The sequence below is a fragment of the Nematolebias whitei genome, chromosome 10 (assembly GCF_014905685.2).
Source record: "Nematolebias whitei isolate Nwh7 chromosome 10, NemWhi1, whole genome shotgun sequence".
Classification (NCBI taxonomy): domain Eukaryota; kingdom Metazoa; phylum Chordata; class Actinopteri; order Cyprinodontiformes; family Rivulidae; genus Nematolebias; species Nematolebias whitei.
The window spans coordinates 26,518,838-26,531,593 of record NC_056507.1 but is presented as its reverse complement, the minus strand read 5'-3'; the positions used below and the strand labels follow the sequence as shown (position 1 = coordinate 26,531,593).

General features: G+C 40.0%; 1 protein-coding gene across 1 annotated transcript in view; it reads left to right on the top strand.

Annotated features, from left to right (window-relative positions):
• The first annotated feature begins 3,101 nt into the window (after positions 1 to 3,101).
• The window catches only part of sema4ba (sema domain, immunoglobulin domain (Ig), transmembrane domain (TM) and short cytoplasmic domain, (semaphorin) 4Ba), a 31,394-nt gene continuing 21,739 nt past the window's right edge, over positions 3,102 to 12,756 (top strand). Inside the window, exon 1 of the mRNA XM_037682887.1 lies at positions 3,102 to 3,228. Coding sequence (XP_037538815.1) covers positions 3,111 to 3,228 — 118 coding nt within the window. The 5' untranslated portion in view covers positions 3,102 to 3,110. The remainder of the gene's footprint in view (positions 3,229 to 12,756) is intronic.

The following is a 12,756-nucleotide window of genomic DNA, read 5'->3' as shown; positions in this document are numbered from 1 at the left end:
ATGTCTCCGTGGCTTGGAGTTCAAGGGGTGTTTTACAATGACTGCTTCCACACAAAGGACCGTAATGATGCACTTATGGTGTCCCTGCTCGCCCGTTACATGTTTCACTCTGCTGATTAACTTTGGCAAACAGAAATTATCCAAAACACTTCATTCCTCTTTTTAATAGTTGTGAATCTGAGCTGCACACTTGCATATATATTTTATTACCACACTGTTTTCTTTCTTCATCCACATTTTAGATTGTCCTAACGGACCATCATGTCTGCTTGTAATGTCTACAAACTCCATCCATCTCCCTCGGATTTGGAGAAGTCTCTGTTTGTAACAAGTGTCCGACTGCTTATTGACTAAGAGCAAGATTCCCCTGATGGAAACCAGGAATAGCTTCACTCACTACGTTCTGCTATCAACTGCAATACCTCACATGAAACCGAATCTGCTGCGGGTTGCTTTCGAAGCGCTTCTTGTGGCGAGGGTAATGAAGCGGTTGAGACATGCTACCATGTTTCTCTTTATGCCTCAATAAGTTTAGGGAAGGAACTGGCCCAAAACTAGATTACCACTATAATAAACATATTCTGGCTTTTTAGTTATTGATTCTGAAGTTTTTGATCGTGGAGTACATTCACACTGGCTAAAAAAATAAGACTTAAAATATTCTTACTGACTGTGATGACAGCAGGCCTGTTTAAATGCTTTACACATGTTCATTGACTTTAAATCCTTTTTATTGCACGTGCTAAAAGCTGTGTACCAAAAATTTAAATCAAAAGTAAAAACATTTCTACCAAAAAATGTTTGTCAGAAAGCCTTTGCTATTTTTATTATTAGTAGTGCACAACTGAGCAGGGGGTTACAAATGTATTTGTTTAATACAGAGCCCTGTTTTGTATCATTTGCTGCCATGAAAGTCGGGCGATAATGTAATTGTCTTTGCGCTTATATGTGTGTGTGGTCAACAAATTTTACCGACTTCTTTCAGAAAGTAATCACTGGATGTACAACTGAACAACTCTCAAGTCAATCTGATTCAAGATGGCCACTACAGTTCGTCAATCTGTCTTTTAAAAACAAACATGCTATAACAAAGCCGATTATACAAATATTGAGCTATAAGTTGGTGTGGTAGTAGCTGAGAGTCATTCCCGTCTTATACTTCAAGGGCAAACAGATTTCAGAAGATTTTTGTTTAAAAGTTTTGCAAGGCTGCCAACGTTGTGCCCTTCTTCAGTGAATGCTAGCGTTAATTATTTAAATTTACAGGAGTGTCATTTGCTCAGTTGTGAAGGGATCTCCAACTACTTACACATATAGACCTTAATATGTTGTTATTTCTCTATTCTACTCAAAGTTGTTGCTTGTGTCGTGTGAAACCCCTCATTCCTTTGATATATATATATATATGTGTGTGTGTTTATTATTGCATTATTCAACTGGGGATGCTGCCATTATTTTACTGGTGCAATGCATTCTGGGTTGATGACGTAGCCTGCATCAGTTGTCGTGGAGACAAAAACCCAAGGAGTCAAAGCTAAAAAGTTAAACGTGATAATAAAATATTATTTTGTATCCGTCCTTATACAAAACATATTGGATGAAACAATCAAACATGATCAACTTGCAATGTTGAATTTATTCGCTAAAATGGATGCCACCTGCATCATGAAGGACCCCACTCACCCAGCACACACAATTTTTGCCCCGCTCTTTTCAGGAAGGAGGTTGAGGAGCATTAAGTGTAGAACCACTAGAAAAAAAAAAAAAACAAAAAAAAACACTAGACTGAGGAACAGCTTCTACCCTGAGGCTGTTAAGACTCATGGATATCTAACCAGAATAATCACTGTGAAAAATCACATCATGTTGCTGCTGATCTGTTTCAATGTTGCTGCTGATCATATTCATGTTGCTGTGTTCATTTGTGCTCATCTGCTCACTCAGACTCATGTTCGTGCTGCTGTTCGGCGTATTGTTTTTATGCTATTAGTGCTTAACGTATTTTTAGTTGATGTTTTTCATACCTTAGATCTTATTACTGTTTTTCTTTTACATTTTATTGTTGGATGTAACTGGGACCCTGAGTACACAATCTTGCTCCACCACATGTACCACATGTGGCGCGAATGACAATAAAGAAACTCTGACTCTGACTAACGCTATTAGCTCTGAAGCTAACACCAAGCTAACACCGTAGGCCTAAATATCAAGTCAGGAGCTAACGCAAAATTTGTGTAATTTCTCCATATTTTACTCTGTTAACACACATTCAAGCTGAATGAAGCTTGCTCTACAGCAACTAGTCTACATCATTTACCCAGAATTCATTGCAGTGTAAATAAATCTGCAACGTCCGTGTGTCATTAATTAAAAAAAAAAAAAGTGAAAACTAAAGTCTACATTGTTTTTATAGCTGCAGTAATTGTTTGTAAAATAATGTCTATGGTTCCAACCAGAGTCCAACAAGTTGGAGAGCCATTTAAAGGCAGAAGTGGAAATAAAATGATGAACGAATGAATGAATGAACACAGAAAGACCAATGCCACGTGATGTTTTTGTTTTTCGCCTCTTTTTGTGTTCAGATGTGTTTGCTGGTCATCAGGAATCTTACTCCCCTAAAGCAACGCAGTATATTAATACCTGACATGAATACTGAATTATACTATTGATTCAGCTTTAATGAAAAAACTCAAAACAATTTTCTTGAATCTAACCAAGAAACAAGTTTTATGTATCATTCACCAATCAGCTCAGTATTCAGTGTAATCTTAATCCATGCAGTTTGCCTATAAAACACTAATCTGATGCTGTTTTCTCCTCACAGATCTTGGCTGAGAATCTGAGGAGTCCGTCGCGTGAGTATGGAGGCTGACCGGACGAGGCTTTCTGTTTTCCCCTGAGGTCCCAGATTGTCATTTGTCAACAAAGGAGAACCCTGAAATCAAAGAGCTCACCCTCTGGCCTTCCTCTCAAGGTGCCTGGAGCTGTGAGACGAGCGTGACCCTTCAAGGAAAACAAACTGCATTAAAGCGGAATTTAAAAACAAAAGACTCTTCATGAATTTCTACAAAAACCTAAAAGGCAACTAGAGCGAGCTGACAGGTGGAGGCATGTGGACGATGAGTATGGCTTGGCTCTGTCTCCCAGCCTACGCTCTCCTCCTTGTTGCCTATTCTCATACAGCTGTCACAGAAAATGACGTCACCCCTCGCCTCACCTTCTCCTACAGTAAGTCTCTTCCTTATGACCTTTACTTCTGGTATTAAGGATTTATCTAGCGTCCCGTGTCGTTTTCAAGAAGCAAGAGTGCAGATTCATCAAGCCATCATTTCTCATTTTTCCAGCCTGCGTCGAGCTTCGAAGGCGCCTGAGGCTCCAGCTGTGGTTTTATTAGATCCTTTTGCATGAACTGCAGAGCAGCTGTCAGTCAAAAGTATTTTTTTAAGCGTCCTCTTTTTGCTACTTTAAAGCTTGCCCGAGGTAAAACTTCATCCACCTCTGAACTTTTCAAGAGTTAGCAGCAGCAGCTTTCTTCTCCGTGCAGTCATTGCAGAAAATCCACATGTTGCACGTGCGCTTGCTGTTAGCGCCATAATGGTGCTGATGAGTTGGTTTTATATAAATCCACTGTTGCATCAGAGTGGCTCTGTTCGGATCATCCAGGTCAGACGTAATAATCGCAAAATGCACAGACTTGTTTTGTTGTCAGGCAGCCGGACAAACTCTCACAGGCACTCCGAGAGTTATTGCTCTTATATAATAATGTGCCTTTTTCATGCATCTGCTTGCAAAACAACTCAGAGCTTGGAATCAGATGTTGGAGCAAAATTGATTGTACATCTTTGCAGCATGATTTACTGTATGTTCCCTGCGCAGGTCATCAGAAGCAGATAGTCATTTGATTGAATTAATTGTAGTGCTCTACCAGCGCACTTGATAAATTTGGATGTAAACATCTGATGGGATTTAGCATCTCCATGGAAATGAAACACAATGAGAGATTAAGGACTCAGCCGAGGCTTTCAGCAGTTCAACGGACTCGCGGTCAGGCATCATTAGAGTCATGTCAGGGAGGATTTTGTTGACAGATTTCTTTGAGCAATCCCTGTTTTTTTTTTTTTTTAATTATTCCAAGGGATTCTTGTTTTCGGTTCGAGGCTGGTTTGTGTCACGGTTGAGCCGTGCGGCCTGTCTGAGCTTGCACCTTCTCGGATGTTGGACTATTCTTTTTTTTTTCTTTTTTTTTATACCCCAAACATATAATCTCTCTCACCTCCCAGCTTCAGCAGAGCTCTTAGCGTGGCTCTGCTCGAGCGTTTCACAACAACACACATCATCAATCACTCACTGAGTACACACTTCTCTGTTCTGCTGTAAAAGGTTTGCTTTTAGGGCGTGCAGCTAGCGTTAAACTCCGCCACAAAACAGGTATGAATCATATGCCAGTAGCTTTTGTTATATAAACTAAAGCATGCATGCCATCCGTGTTGCTTCTCCATCTTGTGTCATTTTTTGTAAGATTAGTGAAGAACAGATATTTAACCTGCTTTTTGGAGCCTTTGTGCTGCTCTGACTCTAACCCCTGATGTTTTGCAGGAGATAATAAACCTGATGTGGTCAATCTCACACATACAGTTGAGCAGGTTGTTGGTTTGTTAACTTTTCTAAAGTTTTAGTTTTATATTATGAAGCTAAAGTTCATATGTTTTGAAATGGGATTCTGTGGAAAAGTTATGAACACAACTGCATTTTGCATGTTGTAAATTGTTCTTTGAACAATCTCAGCAATAAAAAAGTAGATTATTTGTTCCCGGGTTGACGAGTTAGTGGGTCTGAGTGGCTCCAAACCCAAAATGGACTAAAATGTTTAGAATATATGTGACAAACTCAAGGCCCCCTGGCCAGACGTGGCCTTTCTTACCATTTTTTCTGGCCTGGATGATATGATTTAAACTGAACTGTGTGTAATTGTGATGACCGCATTAAAACTGGCCTGCCGGTCTGTGATCGATCAGATTTCTGTCGCTTCTTGTTTTGCTTAAAAGCCTTTTCTTGCAGTTAGCTAACTATGAACCCAAGAATATTAGGTTTGAATTTTTCAGTGACATTTGATTTTGAGATCAGCAGAAGACCGGAGCAACAAAGAACACGTGAATGAGACGTATCCAGAACTTGTTAAGAGCAGAGTTAGCTTTAACCTCAGCTCATGTGCATCAGCTGAGTCTACTTTACTGTTTTAATTAATTAATTTATTTGTATTCTTGCTGTATTTTAATGTAAAATATTAGTAGATGTATGTTTGGCGTTTTATCTGAAGTTTCCTTTAGAGCAGTGGTTCCTAACACTGGTCCTTGAGGAACGCCATCCTGCATGTTTTAGTTGTTTCCCTGCTCCAACACACCCGATTCAGTGATTTAATTACTTCCTCAAGTTCTGCAGAAGGCTGTTAATCACCCATTTATTAAAAGCAGGTGTGTTGGAGCAGAGAAACAACTAAAACATGCAGGATGGCGTTCCTCAAGGACCAGGGTTGGGAGCCACTGCTTTAGAGGATATGACAGATTGTGATGACACTTATTAAATTTTGGAGCCTCTAAGTTTGACGCCCGTGGTCTAAAACAACTCAAATCTCCAAAGACATGAAGCAGTTCAATCAGTTGCTGTTTTATCCACGTTTGCATCAAGTTACCGTTAATTATTACATAGAATTTTATCTTCAAACTTAAATAGAAACAGCAGATAAATGCAACGTGTCTGTTGCAGCCTGAGGCGTTTCAAGCAGGAATATTTATTATTTATTAACCTTTCTTTAACCAGGTAAATCCCATTGAGATCTCAGATCGTTTTTGCAAGGGAGGCCTGGACCTGAAGGCAGCCTAACATGCATGTTTTTGGTCTGTGGGAGGAAACCAGAGTACCCGGAGAAAACCCACACAAGCACGAGAAGAACATGCAAACTCCACACAGAAAGACCCCAGGTCCAACCGGAGATCGAACCCTGGACCTTCTTGCTGTGAGGCAACAGTGCTAACCACTGAGCTGTCGTGCTGCCTAAATTTTAAAATATTGTAAAATTTCTACAGTAAAATCTTTGCTATATGAAGTTAACCACTTTATAAATGTTTACAATGAAACATTAGCGCGTATCTCTTAGAAAATCACTAGATTGAAGTTATTTCACAATCTTTGGTTTAGAGTCTAGACCCTGCATTTGAAACATTTATCTACAACGGGTGAGATATTTATTGTTCACAACCTTTTCACAGAACTCCACTTCAAGAGATTGGAACTTTAAGAGCCCCAGAATGTGAAGAATGCGTGCACAGACGGGTGACCTTAGTGTTGTTTTTGACTGTAAGTTGAGGTACATTTTGAGTTTCCATCAGCTGATGGAGGTCAGCAGAGCCCAGTGGTTTCCCTGCTGTGGTCACATCAGTTCTGCTACGCTGACATTTTCCAGCCTCACGCAGAAAAACTTTGTCACATTGTGTACACAGCATTAAAACAAAATGCAGAACTACAACCCCCCCAGAGACACGACCTTTGTACAGCAGAGGCCGTCTTGTCTTGTTGTGGTTTCCAGCACCCTCGGTCCCGTCTGAATGCCAGTTAATGTGACGGTTGAAACTTTTGCAGCGTATGCAGGTCAAAGCTCCGGCTGGCTGGTCTTCATCCGGCTACATTCTCGCAGACAAACTTCCCCTCCTCTTTCCTTTCGGTCCTCTGGTCCCTGCCTTAATGAAGAGGGTAATCTGCCATGAATAATGAACGGGGACTTGCATGTGTTGTGGTGTGAACACTTCTCATTATGCACCTCTCAGGGCGGATCATGGGTTCAGGGAGTAAAGCCTGCATCAGCCTTTCTATCAGCTTTTTGTTAAAAGTTGAACGCAGACTGTTCTGAACGACTTTCCATGTGGGAACACTTTTAAAGGCGCACCTATATCCCGTTGATCTCTTCAGCCACACAAGGAGAAAAAGTTTTTTTTTTTTATTTAAACGTTAACGTGTCCACATCCGTTGAATCTGCTGCCCTGAAGAAATTCAAAACAACAAAAATGTCAAGTGATATAACATTTTAAATAAAAGAGCTCATCAGTTTGCTTAAATTACAAATCTGGGAAAATTGAGTAAGAAACAAAACAGTAAATGTTGTGAAAATGTAGTTTTTTTTTTTTTATGGTATGATGCAGCAAATGGCTTGTTTTAGTGTAAGAACTGTGACAAATGGCACAACTTGTGCCCAGAATCTGTCTTCAAATGGTAATGATTTATTGTAAATAAGGAATGTTAAGCAAAAACGACATAAATGACTTGATTTTAGTGTTGAGATTTGTTTGAATCTTTCTTTTTTAGTCAGCTAATTAACTGTAGCTGGGCTTAATTCAGTTTTACAAAGCTTCCTTCTTCTAGCAGTGTCTGCAAAGTTTAGTGCAAATTGAATTATTGTCTCTCAGAGAGGACTCTGTTCCTGACCTGCCTGCAACATCTTTTTAAATCGTTTCTGCCTTTTCTCCATGTCATGACCATAAAACATTTTAAACCATGACTGCCTGAAGGGGGATGTTTGAAACTCCTCAAACAGTCAGGTTGAAAAAAAAAATCTACATTTTCCTTATAGCCATCTTCTTTTAGCAATCCATCTACTTTGCTCCTGCTAACAATTATAACTTATATAATAAAAGTCATAAATGTGAAGTTGCAGTTTGTGAGTGCTCACATCAAAGTAGTGTCTAACATGGTTAAAGTTATTCATGTTCATCAAAGGCAGTTTGAAAGATACTGAGCTAAAATTGTTGCTGTGGTAGTAGCTGAGGGTCATCCACTTTGTGCCATGAAAGGTGATGAGTGAAACGCATTTCTTCAAGGAATGTTAAGCTTCAAGATTATTCAGCATTTGTTGCTCCCTACATGAATGAAACCTGCTTTGTCAGCATTTCTCATGAGAAAACAACCATCCTGAGCTGAAATACTCCACTGTTGTTTTTTACAGCTTACAGGAGGAACGTGCTGTAAAATGTTTACAGACTAACTGAACTTCCTGGTGCTCCACACCGTCCCACTATAAAACTACACCACAGAAGCTCGTTAAGGCTCGTCCCTGCTGTTTGAGCTATTCGCCGTGATCACTCGGACTCTCCAGCCTTCCTGAAGTCGTATCAGAGCGAGCACAAACCTCGTGCTAACAGTTTAGCAACACAAACAGCAGGCTGTGGATCTCCTGGTGGACTGACCCCCTCAGCCCGTTGACCTGATGCTCTCCAGATGCTTCTGTCTCTGTCCTTCAGCTCTCCCACACAATTACCCATTCAGCTGCTGCTCTTTAAAAGCCTGTTTAAAGTGACTTGGGCTAATCTAGTTAGCGCTAAGTATGGGCTCTTTTTTTCTATTTTGATCGTACCAGACAATGGCCCAAAAGCTACAGTTTGACCCCCGCTGACTCTGTGGCTTCCTGTCTCAGCGCTCTCTGGTTCATTACCAGCAGGCGGCTTCGCTCCTATCTGTCTCTTGCATGCTGCTGTTGAGTTTACGGTTCAGTTTGTGTCTCTGTGAGTATTTAAAGAAATCCAAGTCATTTCTTTCTGGCTGACCTTGTTTCAAACACGAGTCTTGCTTTTGGAGGGCTTTTACTGGGAGCGTTCATCATTCTCCTTCAGAGATGAGAATGTAGGTCATGTTTACGGTCAGGCGACTGAAAACTGGACATCTGGCATCCTTTAAAGATGATCTATCGTAAATTTTTGTGCTTGCCATATATGTTTTTTTCAGGGTCACTTTCTGATGAGGAAACTGTGACCGAGCAGTTTTAATATTTATAACAGCAACTTTCTTCTTCTTCTTTCGGCTGCTCCCTTCTTCGGGGGTCTCCACAGAGAACTAACTCCCACAAAGACTTGGTAAATATTTTTACGCCGGATGTCCTTCCTGTCGCAAACACAGACCACCGAGCTACCACAGCCCTCTGTGTGGAGCAGAGAGGTGCCATCGAGGGAGCAGATGGTGGGGGTAAGGGCCTTGCTCAAGGGCCCAGAGTGGGGCAAATGAGGGTGGAGGCAGGTGTGGGTGCTTCACCTTTCCCACCCACATTTTGATGTTGTTGGTCCGGCGGCTCTGCGCCACCACTCTATATAATATTCCATATATACATATATATATCTATATCTATCTATATATACATACATATATATACACACACACACACATATATTTGTGTGTGTGTGTATTTTCCATATAATATTCCTGTACTCCATATTTTATTTTGTACAAATATGACACATTAAAAAAATTGAATATAATGAAAAAGTACAATTTTTTGTGTCAGTCACTTCAGAAAGTGAAACAAATATATGATATAGATTCATTAGTAATCATTTCACATAGAGTGAAATATTTCAAGCCTTTATTTCTTGTAGTTTTGATGATTATGATTTACAGATAACAAAAAATCAAAATTCAATGTGTCAGAAAATTACAATATTGTGATAAAGTTCCATATTGGAAACTCATGCTCACTACGCACAGATGAATCCTAGACATGAGCTACAAATGTCTCATCCCTCAAGTCCAGCCACTCCTGAACCAGAGACAAGGTCAGAACCGTCTTACCTGGCTGAGGACTTCAGAAAACCCAGTGGACCAACACCAGCTGAGGACATGGACCCAAACCATCAGACAGTGGAAACTTCACTCTGGACTTCAAGCAACGTGCATTCTAACAGATTACCAGTTAACAAATTAACAAGTCAGTCGGAGTGAACTTGCAGGCCGTTTAGTAGAAAACGACTTTTAATGACATCATAAAGGCTGTGATGGTATATTGCTTACAGCTGTCAGAGGTTGGCTCAGGAGTGCACGCTTTGATAAAAAGGGTCACGGCTGAAGTGCTATAACTTCACAAAGCTGCTCAGACTCCAGGATCAGAGGTTTCTTATCAGCGACACGAGGAGGCGTAAGACCTCTGCCAACCTGCTCACGCTTCAAGGGGTTTATTTTGTCACAGCTGGTCACAAAGTTGTCCGTCTGCTTACAGATGAAAGTTGTATTTGCTTCTTCGTGGCTCTTTGTGAGGATTAGAAAAGGTAGAAACTAATTCCAGGTGTGATTGCTGACTGGACGTCATTTTTTTGTTCTTTGTAGATGTTTGATCTGAGGAGATTTTGCTGTTTAAGCTTTTAACTTATGGCAAGCAGCAGGAAAACATTGTTGCTCTTCCAGTTTGAGATGAGACAGTTCCTCAATGAAGCAAAACTAAAAAAAAAAAAACAAGAAAAGAAGTCCATTTGCCTTTTTTACTATAAAACTCATGTTTGCTGTGTACCTGATGGGCGATCTGTACCAGGGGCGTCCAAACGTCTTAGGTGGACCAGAACTAGACGAAAGGACTCGTGGGCCAGAAAAATGTGAATTTAAGAAAATAAAAAAATTGAAAAAGCGTGATTCCCAACCCTCCCCCATTTTTAAACTCTCAACAACTTGAACAATATTTTGAAGAAAGGTTAAAAGTTTAGTTTAAACTCTTGTAGATCCAGAACATTAGGCGCCTCATAAACATTAACCTTCTTGTTGTTTTAAGAATTTAATTTGTTAGATTGTTGGGTGTTCTATTATTTGTTTTCTTGTGCTTGGAAAGTTCACTTTTGTTTATTTTCAGAGATAAAATCCTAAAATGAGTACCGTATTTTCCGCATTATAAATTGCAGTTTTTTGCATAATTTACACACCCTGCAACTTGTTCAATTCAATTCAAAAATACTTTATTAATCCCAAAAGAAAATTAAGTTGGTTTCATTCAAGAGTTGTTCTAGATGCTGATAGCTGTGGGCAAGAAGGATCTCCTGCAGCAAATCTGAAGAATCTGGCCACAGATACCAATCCTTCCACCCAGATCCAGCTTGTTGTCAGATCCGGCGGGCCTCTCAGTCCTCCTGAGCAGACACTGAATGCCGGGCAGAATTCTTCCCTGAGCGACGGTCACTCCTCCCAGCAGTCTGCGAGCTCCTCGTCGCCACAGACAGATGTCGGGGGATGATCCCAGAGGATATAGGCCGACGAGACATTATGGATTTTTCCCATATTTATAAACTTATTTTTGGCTGAGACGTGACCGTTTTCATTCATTCTGACAGAAAAAAAAATTTGAGCAGTACCACTTTCAGCCACTTGACGGCAGCAGAGTAGTAGTAGCTGTATGGCATGCCGTTGAATCATGTAATAGGTAAACGTGGCTATAATGTCAAATTCAAAAAAGTTCAAGACAAAAACAACTGGACTTTATTTATTATACTTTATTGTTTTTTTTTTCTTGAACTTTTTTTAATTTACCATGTCCTGGATGACTGAGAATCTTCACCGGCTATTAATCACACAATCAGCCTGCCATAGTCTCCCCACCTTTGTTCTGCTCTCTGCTTGGAGCAACGGTCAAACCAGCTGCACCGCTCTGGCAAAATGCAGCTAATTTGACTATTAAAGTGCATTTATCAAGCAAACGTTAGGCTGAGACACACCTTTGCTATAATTTTGAGCAAAAAAATTGTTTAGGTGCTTTTCTTGTTAAATTTTGAAGAAATGAGCCGCACTCCTCCCTTTTTTCCTCCCTCTGCTCGCTCCCTGAGCACAGAGGCAGCACAACTATTTTTGAAATACAGCTAATTTGACCATCAAAGTGCATTTATTAAGAAAAATGTAAACTGAGACACGCATTTACTATAATGTTGACCTAACAAATAATTGTTTTTAAGTGTTAATTTTGTTAAGTTCTTGTTAAAGTCCTCCGTGCATGCTTCTGCAGCCACCATTTGGCAGCCCATTGATTTTTGGCACACCGGCCCACATTTCCAGGTTGTCAACGGTGACACGTAACAAACGTGACGCATCAGCAGGGACACACAATAGATGTGACATATACGGCGAAGCGCCATATTTATGCATTTTTCCACTTTATTAGACAAATATGGACTGTTGCGACTTATAGAGCGGAGTGACGTGTACGGCAGAAAATACGGTAACTGCTCTTTAAAAAAGGGGGTGGAACTTCAAAACACCCGTTTGGACCAAGGCTGGCCCAAAAGAGTCATCGAAGTTCTGAAAAACAGCTGGCAGTCACTGAAACAGATTCATGGAAGGTTTGAAGGGACACTGACAAAGTTGATCAATTATATGTCGATACCACTTTATATTTCTTTCAAAATGTCCAATTTCTCCCCATCGATCAATCAACTGAAATTATTTTCTTTGAAATCACTTCTTATATTTAGCCAAGTTGTATGAATTATTATCCAAAATTCTACTTTTGGGTAGATCAGTGAAGATTTGTTGTAGGATAAAGAGATTAATTATAGCTAAATATTTGTATTGTACTTAATATCGCTCAATTTGAGAAGATATGTTTTGCTGTTAAAGCTAAAAATTTAAAGAGTATCACCATTAAATCTAAAGAAATCTACAACTTCATCAACCTCTTAAGCCTTAATTAATTACATCATTCTTTAACTGCAGTCACGGGCCGCACAAAATCACTCCAAGGGCCGCAAATGGCCCTCGGGCCACACTTTGGACACCCCTGAGCTACACCCACTACTCACTGCTGACTGATTGTGGAGATTTCTACATGACAGGGTCAAGCTGTTGCTTTTTTTCCCCAAGTTATCTTGTTAAACAAATGTGTAAATAAGTGGCACTTCCAACATCTGATACAGAAGAAGAAATATAAAAAGAAATTAACATTAAAACTCTTAGTGAGGTGTCTGCAACCCA